Raw genomic sequence first — 14,044 nt, 5'->3', positions numbered from 1 at the left:
CGAAGCAGCTCCATATATTATAAACTGGAAAGTGTTTGCTACTCTTGAGTCACGCCATCAGATTAGATCCAATTGTTTGTCTCCCAAATGGCAAATCAGAAATATCTCCATTATTGACAAATTTGAACTTCCATTTTCTTACCACACTCTTCTTTTACCTTATAACAACTTAGATTTTGATTTGTAAATTCCATTTTCTAGCACAAGATTATTCCTTGCATTTTCAGAAACTGTCTTCTAATAGTACAAAAAGGCTGTCTTTAGATAACTGCCAATCTGTCTTCCTGCCCCTCGGATGCTGCCTGTGACAGGCTGTGCTTTTCCAGCACCACACTCTTTGACTCTGATCTCCAGCATCTACAGTCCTCACCTTCTCCTATGTCTCTCTCCTTTGCAGCCTTTCGAGTCACCTTGTCTTTTTAAAATAGCATTGTAATCATTAGTTCTCTGAGCTTTTTCCTTGTTCTTCCAAAGCTTCATGTATGTTGTCCTTCAGGTCTGTTGCAAGCAAGAACAGTAAACAAATCTTTCCAGAATGCATCAGCATTCATCTCCTTGTCCTGCTCAACCATTCTAACCTCTGTAATCAACAGGCTTTTAAAATCCAAGCTTGACTTTGCCTAATCACTACATTGTGATTGATCTCATTTTCTGTCTTCTTATTTTGCTGGTGTGCTATACAATCAGTCCAAGTTTTCCAAATCAAACATCAACAATAACTTATTCATTGTAAATGGGTTATCATTGACATCAACAACTGAGCTTTGGTCATTCACTTCAGGGCTTCTCAGTTTACAAGATCATTCCATCTGCCAGCCTATGGAATAAAGTCTACTCTTAGAAAGTTTATTAGATTTATTTGAGAAAGAGATTTGTTCTGCTAAAGCAGGAGGTGTCATTCCTATCTTTGCTAAAGTAAGGCCAAAAAATACTTTCAAATTGTTGTTGTATCCCTGAACGAGCTTTAATTCCTTTCTTGGAGTGCACACTGTGCTGATCACACACAAGCTTCAGTATAATTCTGCACTGAGACAAACTAGCACAAAAACACAAGCTACATTTCTATCTTGCTTCATTTTGTGCAAGTATTCTCCACGTGTTGACATTTACAAAATTTATAACACTACTGATTTGATTGGCCTATCAATTGCTCTCCAGTTCCAATGTTTTATGGGAGAAAGTGCACACAACAAACCTCAAGCAACATTATAGCACTGTATAGAAAATCTCTTCATCTACAAATACAGGATTGTTAACAAGTTTCTTTCATTGTTTATAAGAGCATTAAACTCCAGAGACTAAAATGGATTACAAACCGAAAGGGTGGAAACTAAGGCAAGCAGGTAGAGAAATCAACAATTTGGTAATGCAATTCATTCTGTAGTTTTGTTTTCTCCCCATTCAATCTGGGGAGAGCAGGCTGAAACCGTCTATAGAACTTTTGATTTCATTGATCAACTTGCTCTAAACTCAACCCCTCACCTGGCTGGAAAATACTTGCTTTTCCTCTAAGTTGTTGCTCCTTATTCTGAGCAATTGTACGCAGCGACATTCTAACAAAAATAATATGACGACTTCCAGCTCGCATGTAATTTGAATTGAGTTTGGCCTTTAGACTATTTTAATTTTATACCAGAAAATAATTCAACACGAATGACGGTGTCTCTGAGTGTGTAGGTCAGGGTGACAAGCACAGAATTCGAACTCTTCTTGCTACACTCAAGGGATTGCTGGTTATAAAATTGAAGAATGTGCGCCATGTCTGATTTTGTAAAAAAAAATTAGATATTAAGTAGGAAAAATGTCCAACTCTGTTTTAATATTTGGCTCTAGGCTGAGTTATTTTGATGAGGTCAATCTGACCCAGAAGAGAGTTTTTGTTTGTTTGTTTTTCAAGACCAAATGCAATGTTTAGACCAATGCAAGATTATTTTTGAGCACTGTTACCTTTTGATTTGCTTGAGTTATTTTCAAGTACATTTGTCACTGCACACTTGCCCTTTGGTTAATCAGATATCAGGAATGCAAGTGGTTGCAAGATGTTAAGCATAAGCCAAACAGCTTTCATTATTCCAAATTCAGAGAATATTCCCAAAGACACTAAATGGGGTCATGCATCCAAAATAAACACAAATGGAAAAGGTGGCAATACCTGAACATGATTATCTGATTGTCCCTTATTCTGTGGATTATAATTCAGTCCAATAGGTAAGTAGTTATTCCATTGTCTTCACATCAAATACGATAACATGCAATTTATAAAAATGCACTCTTTCAAATTAAAAAGCTACTGTGTTGTCACCTTACTAGAAATGTGTCAACATCAAAATAAGCTGACATAGTTTCATGATGAATATCTTTATTTACATTAAAAAAAAGGAGCATGATGTTTGGAATTTGGTTGTATAATAAAATTCCTGAGGGGATTAGATTTCTCTTTTTCAAGGTACTTATTGATGAGGGAGACCTTGAGGTCTATCTTGGTACATACATCCAGAAAGACCCTGGGTATCCAACTGCCTTTGAAGAATTGTCAGGTTTTTTATCTTGAAGAATATATCCGTTCACTAAGTAATGTATACGATACAGAACTTTTCACTGTGTTTTATAACAAGACACACATTACAGTAAATAAATCAAATCAAGTGTTTGCATGTTTGTATGTGCAAATGTTAAGTTTTCCTTTGTTTGAACCTGCGTTTTTCCTTCTCCAAATCTTGCAAAGTCTGTTGAAGTATTTTCCCGGTTCACCTTTTCCATACCATTAAACATCTTAAAAATAACTCTTAAGTACAGTGCAAGAAGGCTCCTTTTAAGGCCAAAGAGCCTGGGGTTCTTTTGGCATATGTTCAGTCTCCTCTGCACTGTCTCCAAGAATTGAGCATTTCCCTTGTGGCTTGGTGACCAGAACAGGACCCTAGTCTGACCAGAGTACTGTGGTTTGATCACAATCGCCTCTGACTTGTAGCCTACTGTATTAGCTTCATAGTATTCTATACTGGCTTTGCTAGTTGCTGGTTTGCATTCATTGAACTTTTTGAGTGTCAGGTATATTCCTCAAAAAGCAGTCATTGCATAATAAAACTAAGTTTGTGTGTTAGCATATTAATAATGTATTGTCCAAACTCCTATACCCTGTGAATATTTATGTTAATTACTGATGAATGGAGACACAAATATCATACCAATTAAAACTATAGGGTGTCAGCTTCAATTTTTTTAATAATATAATAATGTTTGCCATTAATTTATCGCATTTTGTGTGTCATGAAGAGACCAAAACATTCAGGTCATGGTGAGTGGAAACAAGTCCATTTTATGTTGACAACCAATCTAACTGAGCCATGTTTCTCGTCAAATACAATTGCAGACTGCAAAGTTCTCCACAGCTGCTGGTAGCACTGAGAGTAGCCCAGCCCCTGAAACGCCAGATCACCAGCTACAAGCCGATGAAGAGCATGAAAATATGAAGAATGTTTTGTCTGTTCCAGAGCCACAGACTCGAAGGAGCAGAGGCAACAGATGTGAGCTTTACTTTTAATTTTTTTCGTTGAGAGTGCATTGTGTTTAGTCAGAGCATTTTAGCAATCTGCACATCTTGGACTGTACACAATTTCGCTCAAGAACTTTAGTGCCAATTCTCTCCAACATTCAGTCCTGAGGCAACATTTATCGTAATCTATTTCAGTATTTATCAATGTTCTTTGTATTTTATTGTATTCTTTTAAGAAACAATTTAAAATCCTCATGGATTCATAACTGTAGAATTTCGATGCACACGATGAAAGCTACAGTGGACAGTCCAATTTCTCTTGCCTTTGTTACTTGGTAGTACAGGCCCTTGCTGAGGTCGCCGTCCATTGATAATGAACGCCCTCCAGAATCCTGTCAATTGGAGCATTTTCAATTTAGAAGCAACATGGAAAGTATATTGTGGGGCTATTTCATTAATGATGTGCATCACAATCTAAATAGATGATTCTTGCATCTGACTTCCATAAACATGTTCTTTCCCGATAGATACTGAACAGCGGCAGGAATCTCGGCTGATTTATTTTTTAATTCTCCCTATTGCAGGAGCCCCTGAGGCCAACAGTTGATCCCTACATCATTGTAGTTCAGATTTGTTAATTCTGAGCAGACTAAACATGAAATCTAATGCCACCTTATTTTGAGTCAACTCCGTATTTGGCATTACCCAACTGAACCATTGGAACTTTAGATTGGATGGTGTTGAGGTTCCCTGCAGAAGTTTAGTGCAAGATTATTCCTCATTAGAGTTCAGTACAGACTATGGGCCAGCTATTTTATACAAACTCAATTATCCCTGCAATTGTACAGGCAAGGATAGGTTCAAACTGTCTATTACATTGATTTTTTTTTAAGTCAATAGTATCATTCAGCACTAATAATCTTTGCTAGAAATAACTATAAAGAGATCAGAGTCAGTTTGTGTCTTTATTGGCTAAAACAGGTTGTCCAATTTGCACATACATGGAACAAATACACAACCACTAGATCAGCAGAAATGTTTGATGCTTACAATGCATTACAAACATTAGTGCAGCAGTTGTTTACAAACTCAACTGATATTCCTATTTTCCTCTTCTGATTTATACAGCTATAGGAAGGTTCAGTCCGCCGAATCCTTCTGTTCCTAAAGATGAAGCAGCGAGTCCACCCGATGATGCTACTGATGAAATTATGGACCGCCTGGTCAAATCGGTCACCCAGAATCCCAACCAGAGGCCATCTACCCCGAAGGAACGCAAGAGATCAAGAGCAAATAGGAAATCTTGTAAGTGTTTATGATAGACACTGGGGTCTCTGGGGGAGTGGACAGGAGGTTGATGTGAAATCAGTGACTCTTTCCTCAAAACCTTCTCAGACTCAAAATGAAGCAAATTTATCATTTATTCTTAATGAGGATTCTCTTTTCAACAGAATCCTGATCACAAAAGAACTGTTGCTTGTACTAATGGTAAAGTTTCCAGTATTTTATAGAGTTTTCATATTCCTGGATTCATAAAGTATTAACTTGTTTGAATGAAATATCCCATATAACAAAATTCTACTCTGGGCTGTTGAAAAAAAATCCTCTCACTCATCTAACTAATCAAAGGTAAAGCATATACAGTAGAACCTCGATTATCTGAACATCAATTATCCGAATTTCTAATTACCTAAACAAGATCTCAAGGTCCTGTAAAAACAGCATTAGGCAACTGAGCATTCTGTTATCAGTTAAATGGCATTATGACCTGCATTGCCAGATAACTGAGAAATGTTCGGATAACAGCCACTCATAAATTACTGCTTGGTTCTGATTATCTGAACCATCAACTACCTGAACAAAATACTCCCTGCCCGTCTCATTTGGTAATCAAGGTTCTACTGTGTAGCAATAGCGTTACTTCCTAAGTTACTGCTATTGCCTTGTGTCTGATTAGGCTTCTATGATACATTTTCTTCTTGTCTGAGGATGCTATACACTTGCAAGTTGCTGAAGTAAAATTAGCTGAGGCAGAATGTTGGCGCAAATTATACAGTCGTTAGTGAAGAGTTAACAGCAAGTCCTAATTTTGAGAAAAGTTGAGAACAGAATGAATTCTGTAGTATAGAAATCCTCCATTCCAAACCTACTTTGAATTGGATGCTGTTTATGAGGATCAACCAATCATATTACAAAATCCTCACAGAGGTAGGAAGTAAAAGGCGCAAAGTACATCCTGTATTTAAATCACTATGCAAAGAGTGAAATAATGATTGCAATGTACATCTGGGAAACAAGAACAGAAATTGCTGGAAAAACTCACCAGGATTGGTAGCATCTGTGGAGAGAAATCAAGAGTTCATGCAGGACCCAAAACATTAACTCTGACTTCTCTCCACAGACACTGCCAGACCGTGGAGCTTTTCCAACAATTTCCTCTTTTGTTCCTGATTTCCAACATCCATGGTTATTTTGCTTTCCATTTGGAAATACTGCGGTGTGGTTCTCAGACCTAGAACTTGGTCATGTTTGATTTACAGCTATGATTCATAACTGATGATCCAAGAAAAACCTTTGATCAAATATATTCCAGGCCATAGGGAAATTTGTAGTTTGATAGCCGTCAGCTAGCCATGTGCAATTATGTTAAAACTCTCCATGTTCCTGAACTTGAACATAGTTTTATTAATTTTAAAGATGCTTCTGAATTTGCAACAAAGGAAGCATTTCTGATGTGAAATTTGTAAGTCTGAGCCTCTCTTTATTGCAGTCTTATTCACTCCATGTAAGCCAGTGAAGTTTAGATGTAGACATTCAGTGCACTCCTCAATAAGCCACTTCTTGGCTCATATTAATTGGTGCAGAATATGGTATACATTTGCTGAATGCTCATACAACAGCTTTCCTGTTCATTGTACACATCCATTTATTTTTAGCCTTCCCAAGTTGTTTCTTTGCTCTTCTTAAAAGCAGCTCACTATTATAATACCTTGCCAAATGCCGTAATAAGCGATCATTTGACAGTGAATAAATTACAGCGAGAGTACGCTGAATGTTTTATTTCACCATGCCTCCCATTTTATTTCTCACTCTGATTATAAACGGATAAGATTCTTTCTTCTGAAGCATGTGAGTTGGTATGATAGACAACTCCAGGACTTGACCTCCTGGTTGTGATATTACGCTGTCCAAGTATCTGACCTAGTGAGTCATTTATAATGAAAAACGTCAATGCACATTGCATTATTCATATTGGTATAACTCCTCAGGGCACGTAAGACTGTCACTCAGGATTATGAAAAGTAATGTGGCATGCAGCGACTAGCTCACACCTTTGTCTAGCTTGTTGTGATAATGTGATTCATTCACTAACACGATTGACCTTTTGCCAAACACCCCTCCATTTATGGGTGCAACATTCACGAGTTTTTAATCATATGAAAAATCAACTGCATTGTAATCATACAATTTTCTTTGAAGTGAGTCTCTTTTCAAGATAAGTACCATAATACAGATGGTTGCAGCAAGCCAATTAGTTTCAAACTGCCAACAGAAATTGACATATTTCATGCAACTGCACCATTGTTACAGGAGGAGAAACCCAGCCATTGACCTTGGGCCTGACATTTACAAGAAATCTACAAGAAGATCCAAGCAATTTATGCAGAACTGCAATTCTCTCAGAGTCATAACATCAAATTCCATTTATATAACACCTTTAACAAAGTGAAATATCTCAAGGGGTTTCACAGGAATACTATCAAACAAAAATGATAGACAAAGCCACATAAGAGACCTACCATCCTTCTCTCCTGCAGATAGTAACACATAGAGTCATAGGGATGTACAGCATGGAAACAGACCCTTTTCCATGCCAACCATGGAGTTTAATTCAAATAAATGCGAGGCGCTGCATTTTGGGAAAACCAATCTTAGCAGGACTTATACACTTAATGGTAAGGTCCTAGGGAGTGTTGCTGAACAAAGTGACCTTGGAGTGCAGGTTCATAGCTCCTTGAAAGTGGAGTCGCAGGTAGATAGGATAGTGAAGAAGGTGTTTGGTATGCTTTCCTTTATTGGTCAGAGTATTGAGTACAGGAGTTTGGGAGGCCCTGTTGCGGCTGTCCAGGACATTGGTTAGGCCACTGTTGGAATATTGCGTGCAATTCTGATCTCCTTCCTATTGGAAGGATGTTGTGAAAATTGAAAGGATCCAGAAAAGATTTACAAGGATGTTGCTTGGGTTGGAGGATTTGAGATATAGGAAGGGGCTGAATAGGCTGGGGCAGTTTTCCCTGGAGCGTTGAAGACTGAGGGGTAACCTTATAGAGGTTTACAAAATTATGAGGGGCATGGATAGGGTAAATAGACAAAGTCTTTTCCCTGGGAGGGGGAGTCCAGAACTAGAGGGCGAGAGGGGAAAGATATGAGACCTAATATCTGGGATATCTGGTCAGCATGGACAGGTTGGACCAAAGGATCTGTTTCCGTGCTGTACATCTCTTATGACTCTATGACTCCATGACCTGCCATTAGTGCATTGCAAAGACTTAAAAGTTGACGCTCAACCTATTAGTCCATGTTGCAAATACTCCTTCTGTGGGTTGTAAGACCTGGACAGGCATTCGAGCCCAGAGCCTACAGTGTCACAAGACCTCCTGTGCTCCTTTCTCAAAAGGAGATCCCAGGTAATCAGGAAGGTAGGATTTGGGAGCATTGGAAAGGAGAAGATGGAATTGAAGAGGCAAAGAGCTTTAACCAGGATTCCAGAGCTTTGGACTGAGACAATTGAAGCAATGGTGGAGAGATAGAAAATGCACAAGAACAACATCCTAGATTTGGATGAGAGGAGAAATGTCTGATGGTTGCAGGACTGGAGGAGGTTGCAGAGTCAGGGAGGATGAGCCCAGGGAAGCATTTCCAAATAAGGATGAGAGTTTTACAATCAAGGTAGACCAGGTGCTAGTGTCGGTCAATTATAACGCTGCGAAAGGGGATTTAATGTGAAATGGTTTACAGACAGTAGTTAACATGTCCTTGAGCATGTAGCACGTGTAAGAATGGACGTTAGTTAAGAGAGCACTGAAGTAGCTAAATCCCAGTTTGACAGTGCAGTAGTTATGTCCCAGCCTGACACTGTGGCAGGCGAAGTCCCAGCCTGACACTGTGGCAGGCGAAGTCCCAGTGCCTCACATCCACAAATAAGAGCTTAACATTGGATGAGCTGTGGCAGCGATGAAATTGGGAAATTTTGCAGAGGTGGATGTAAGCAATCTTGCCATTGGAAAATTTACAGCAACAGAACTGCATGGTGGCCCACTGGTTAGCACCGCTGCCTCAGAGCACCATGGACCCACAATCAATTGCAGCCTCAGTTGACTGTGTGGAAATTGAATTTTCTCCCCATGTCTGGTTGGGTTTCCTCTGAGTGCGCCAGATTCCTCTCTCAGTCTAAAGATGTGCAGGTTCGGTGAACTGGCAATGGAAAATTGCCTGTAGTGTCCAGGGATGTGCAGGCGAGGTGCATCAACCTTGGTAAAATATGAGATGGTAAATAACGTGTTAGATGACACAAAAATGGGCCCAGTATTTTGACAATGAGGAAGAAGGTCTTGAGTTAGAGGAGTACAGAAGTGGATTGTGCCAGATGGTAAGTGTGTGGTGGCACAATTTGAAGTAGTAACAAGACAAGGGAAAATGCAATGAATGGCAGGACATTAGGGAGCTCAGAGGAACAGAGGGATCGTGGGATACTTGTCCATAGGTAGCTGGGCAGGTTAATAGAGTAGTTAAGAAGGCATATGGAACACTTGATTTTATCAATTGAGGCATAGATTATAAGAGCAGGGAGGTTATGTTGGAGCTATAGTGAACTTTGGTGAGGCCACAGTTGGGGCATTTTGTGTAGTTCTAGTCACCGCACGAGAAGGAAGAAAGTGATTGCATTAGAGGGAGTGCAGAGGAATTCACCAGGATGTTGCCTGGGCTGGAGCATTCTAGTTATGAAGAGAGGCTGGATAAGCTCAGGTTAATTTCTTTGGATCAGAAAAGGCTGAAATGGGAAAATGATTGAGGTGCATAATATTGAGGTGTGTGGACAGGGTGAACAGAAAGCAGCTGTTTGCCTTAGTTGAAGGTTCACTTTTAAGGTGAAAGGCAGACAGAATTGGAGGAAAGATGTTTTCACCTTGGGGCACTGCTTGGGTGGGTATAATTAAGGTGGATATCCTCACAACCTTTAAAAAGTACTTGGATGCGCACTCGAAATGTCATAACATTCAAGGCTATGGGTCTAGTGCTGGAAAGTGGAATAGTGTAAGTTTAGTATAGTTTTGGCAGTATGGACTCAAAGGGCCAAAGGGCCTCCTCTGAACTCTGTGCTTCTTTAGTTATTCAGAATTGTCATTGGAAACTATTACTTGTGGCTGGGTCCAAATGAAATGTCAGAATCTTTTATCACACTTATTGAAAAATTAAAATGCAAGTCTTCAGGCAGTGCCCTTCATTTGCTTTCTAATTGGGGTTTTACAATGTCTGTGATTTTCTTTAACGTTCAGCATGTGTATTGTCTTTTTTTTAAGAAGAGAATAGCCACTTATTGTCACTTGTATTTTAGACAGCTAATGAAAGGATTTGTCCATCTGCTTTCTGTGGAGGGGAGATTTGGTGCTGTTTTAACTTGTATTTTTATTGTCAACATGGTTCATGCTGCCAAATGTTGGTAAACAGAATTGTAAAATATCAGTTCCAATTTAAAAAAAAGATTTGTTAGAAGTTTTTTTTTACTGAGAGAGGAGGAGGTAACTGTTAATATCTGCAAAGTGAACAGTCAGTACTGGGAATCAAAGCAATTTGCACTACACACCCTTCCTATAAAGTAGCATTAACCAAAACGCCAGGTCAGTGTAACTGTTGGCCATGGTCCTGTTGAGACTCCTTTTGAGTCTAAAGGTTATGATTAAGAGGTTTGCAGGTGACAAAAATTGGTTGGATGGTAAATACTGAGGATAGTTGTGGGAAGATTTTCAGCAGACTGTGAGGCACAGGAGTGTCAAATGGAATTCATTGGAAATGTGTAAGGTAACGCAGATGGAGAGGGCTAACATAGCATGGGATGACACTATAAATGGTAGGACCCTGGAAAGTTTGGATGATCAGAGGGACTTTGCTGTGTATATCCAGATATCTCTGAAAGGAGTAAGGCAGCTAGCTAAGGTAGTTAAGGAGACAGTTGGGAGACTTTTGCCTTTATTAGCTGAGGAATAGAACACAAGAGCAGGGAGCTTATGCAGAAATGGTATAAATGCTGGTTGAGTCACATCTCATTTCTGGTCACCACATTATTGCAGAGGATGTGATAGCACTGGAGAGTGTGCACAGGAGGTTTACTAGATGTTGCCTGGGCTGCAAGATCTGATCTGTGAGGAAAGATTGGAGAGGCTCTGGTTGTTTTCTCTTAAACTGCAAAGGTTGAGAGGGGAACAGATATGTACAGTATACGTTTATGAGGAGCATAGATAGGAAGGCACTTCTTGTATTAGTGGAGGAGTCAATAGCTAGGGGCATAGATTAAAGGTGGAGGAGAGATAGGAATAAGGTTTTCACCCAGAAGACAGTGGGAGTCTAGAACTCGCTGCTTGAAAGGATGATTGAATCAAAAACTCTAGTAACGTTGAAGCAGTACTTAGAGTCATAGAGCACAGAAACAATTTGCTATCTCTCCCTGGATCCCATATGATCTAACCTTACTTAATCAGTCTACCATGTGGGACCTATATTTGGTTACATTGTCATAGCTTCCAGGGCAATGGGCCAAGAGTTGGAAAATGTGATTGATGTAATCAGGTCTTTGTTGACTGATATGGACACAATGGGCTGAATGGCCTGCTTCTGTGCTATAAGCTCTTGAACCTAAGGGTTCAAATCTCATTTTGTGTCATTGCTAAGTGTGAGAGTTGCTACCTTTTGACGAGCAACACCTCGGGTGGCCTTGTCACTGCCTGATTGGTGTATTGTTCATGATCCCAGGAAGAGGCAGCATGGGCCTTTCACCAGCTCCATAGCCATCTGACAAGATCCCCCACTGCCTCAACAAAGTTCCACTCAGATTAGTTGGTGGTTATCAAATTGCGATGATGTGGAATACAGAGTGACTATACTTCCAAAAGCTGTAAAGTGCTGGGAGACATCCTGAGGTTATGAAACATGTTGTATGAATACAAGTTGGTTCTTCTGTCATAGGCCAACCTGATGTTGGTCAATAACCTGATCTACTGTCTGTCCTGTGCCACTGATCTGACTTTCTCTGTATCTGAGCAGAACATTTCAGGTGTGCCAGTGTGAATTGTGTAATACTTCCCACAATGGCTATATTTCCTGAATGGAATGGTACTGTACAAGTTTGCAGTATATCAGAGGAACGTCTGTGCTATGTTTTCATCCCATCAAGAATTGGATCGGTGGCCAGAGTACTAGATAGAAGTGTTCAGTCTACCTGTACTAATGGTGATTGTTCTTTCTGTGCAGTACGAAGAACCCTGAAGAGCGGTCTGACTCCGGATGTGGTCCAGGCCTTGGGTCTGTCCAAAGCCCCAGAAGTGGAAGTATAAAACTTCATGAATGCAAATGAAGCTCAGTGATCATGTGAGACTATCTTCACGAATTAGCACCGAAAGATAGAGAAAACATTTTCATACCCCTCCAGATTCCTGAACTTCACAAGTACTTTTAAATGTTACAGTGCACCTTGTACTAGCAGGTTGTTGGAAGGAATCACGTTGTTGAACTTGAATCATAAAAGGAGGGCTCACTAAGTATTACAGCCCAGTTCATTGTAGACAATGGATTCAGAGGTCAGATCGGAGTTCAGTCAAAACAATGAATGACATTCCTTTCTTCAGATAGACTGAATTATGATGTTTTCTCTCAAGACTGCACGCGTTCAACTGAAAACTTTCATCTGTTTTCTTCCCCCAATAAATCTCCCCCACTCTTTTTCTGAAGATAGCGACTCTTGTTTCTTGAGTACAGTTTGGTAGTTGGTGTTCACCCTTTCAGTGCGATCCCCGAGTTTGAAACTGGGCAGTGTATGGCATTGAGGTTTTAGACATCAAAGGGCTTCATGACTGAACTCGACTTTGTCCGCCTCCATGATGTAAACATGTACATCCAAGAGGAGTCAATTGATGGCCATCAGGTATGAAAGCACGGGCTAAATTTCCTCTTCTTCTCTTCAGAGACACTAAGACGCTTCCCCTCCCCATGGTGCTCTGTCAGTAGTTAGCAAACTCACTACAGATTAGTGATGGAACTTCTACTTCCACAGGCATATATGGCTCACCTGTATGTAATATATTTAGTCACTGGGCCACTACAGGCGATTCCCACTTTAAATATTGTGGACGTAAACCACCTGTGGACTTAGTGGAACCATCAAATCGATAACAATAAATATTTAAGTTATGTCAAATGACTGACCTTTAACCAGGAAAGCTATGTTGTAAAGATATCTTAAACTGACAGGATGGTGAGTTGACATGAAAACTAAAGATTGCTACATTACGGTAACAGTGAGGAAAGCATATTCATTTGTCAGGCAACAATAAACAGTTTTGGAGTTGTCTGCAATGTTAAACATTGTTGGCAGACATGGACAAACCAGCTTGCTCATGGGCAGTCCATGTCACAAACACAAATTTGCACTGGGTGTCTCATTTATCATTTAAATGACCATTTACAGGCAGTATTAAGATAACGTCTTCTAAAAAAAAACCACTAATTGACAACTCAATCAATAGATTAGCTGCAATGTAGTTCCAACAATTATCTACCAAGATCCAAACATACCTTCCATCATATGGTTAGCAAGGTTGCTGAATTAAAGAGATTGCTGAAATAGGAAAATATACCAAGTGCTACCAATGAATAGCATTCTACATTTTAAACTATAGGATCAAAGGTTTTCAGGATTGTGTGATGCATTTTCATATACTTTATATTTTTATCTGTGAGATTTAAATTTTTGAATGTTTGTATAAGTGTTATTGCAACAATTAAATGTTTCACCATTCTCTTGTGTTGCTTTGCTTTTTGTTTTATTGACTCTGGAGATGATGAAAATCTGTTGGCTTAATCATTATTTCAGTATGCCTTTCAAAATACAGGGTTGTGGTTGATCAGGGGATTAAAAGTTTTGTCTCCTCCGACCCAAAGACACTGTGAGACATGTCCTGATTGATCCTCCCTGCTTCTTACCCAATCCTTACACAAATGACTTCAAGTTGGAGAAAGCCTTCCTTAGTGGAGTTTGGGGCCTAGGACGATTCACACTGTGCAGGGCTCCCCACTCCTCCAAGGTCAAACTCTTGCATCCTCACTCCCTCAAACTTTCCCACCCATCCCATTCTCAAACTAAACCAGAAACAAAACAAAAAAAAGGTCACACTCTCACCTATTCAAAAGGTCACCTTCCACCTTGGCTGCTAGTTCTACTGAGGAGGCCAAGGTGGCAACATAGATCACTGCCCCTCCCACCACCTCATCTCCCACCTC

The 14,044-nt window shown here is 39.8% G+C and overlaps 1 protein-coding gene across 2 annotated transcripts in view; it reads left to right on the top strand.

The window, feature by feature from the left end:
• The window catches only part of fhod1 (formin homology 2 domain containing 1), a 312,470-nt gene extending 298,908 nt beyond the window's left edge, over window positions 1–13,562 (top strand). For both annotated transcript variants that reach the window (XM_060838185.1, XM_060838186.1), the window contains 3 exons: window positions 3,371–3,524; window positions 4,622–4,798; window positions 12,020–13,562. In XM_060838185.1, coding sequence (XP_060694168.1) covers window positions 3,371–3,524; window positions 4,622–4,798; window positions 12,020–12,102 — 414 coding nt within the window. In that variant the 3' untranslated portion in view covers window positions 12,103–13,562. The remainder of the gene's footprint in view (window positions 1–3,370; window positions 3,525–4,621; window positions 4,799–12,019) is intronic.
• The last annotated feature ends 482 nt before the right edge of the window (window positions 13,563–14,044 follow it).

Source organism: Hemiscyllium ocellatum, chromosome 17 (assembly GCF_020745735.1).
Source record: "Hemiscyllium ocellatum isolate sHemOce1 chromosome 17, sHemOce1.pat.X.cur, whole genome shotgun sequence".
Lineage (NCBI taxonomy): Eukaryota > Metazoa > Chordata > Chondrichthyes > Orectolobiformes > Hemiscylliidae > Hemiscyllium > Hemiscyllium ocellatum.
Note: the sequence above shows the minus strand (reverse complement) of the source record. Positions and strands in the feature narration are given on the sequence as shown.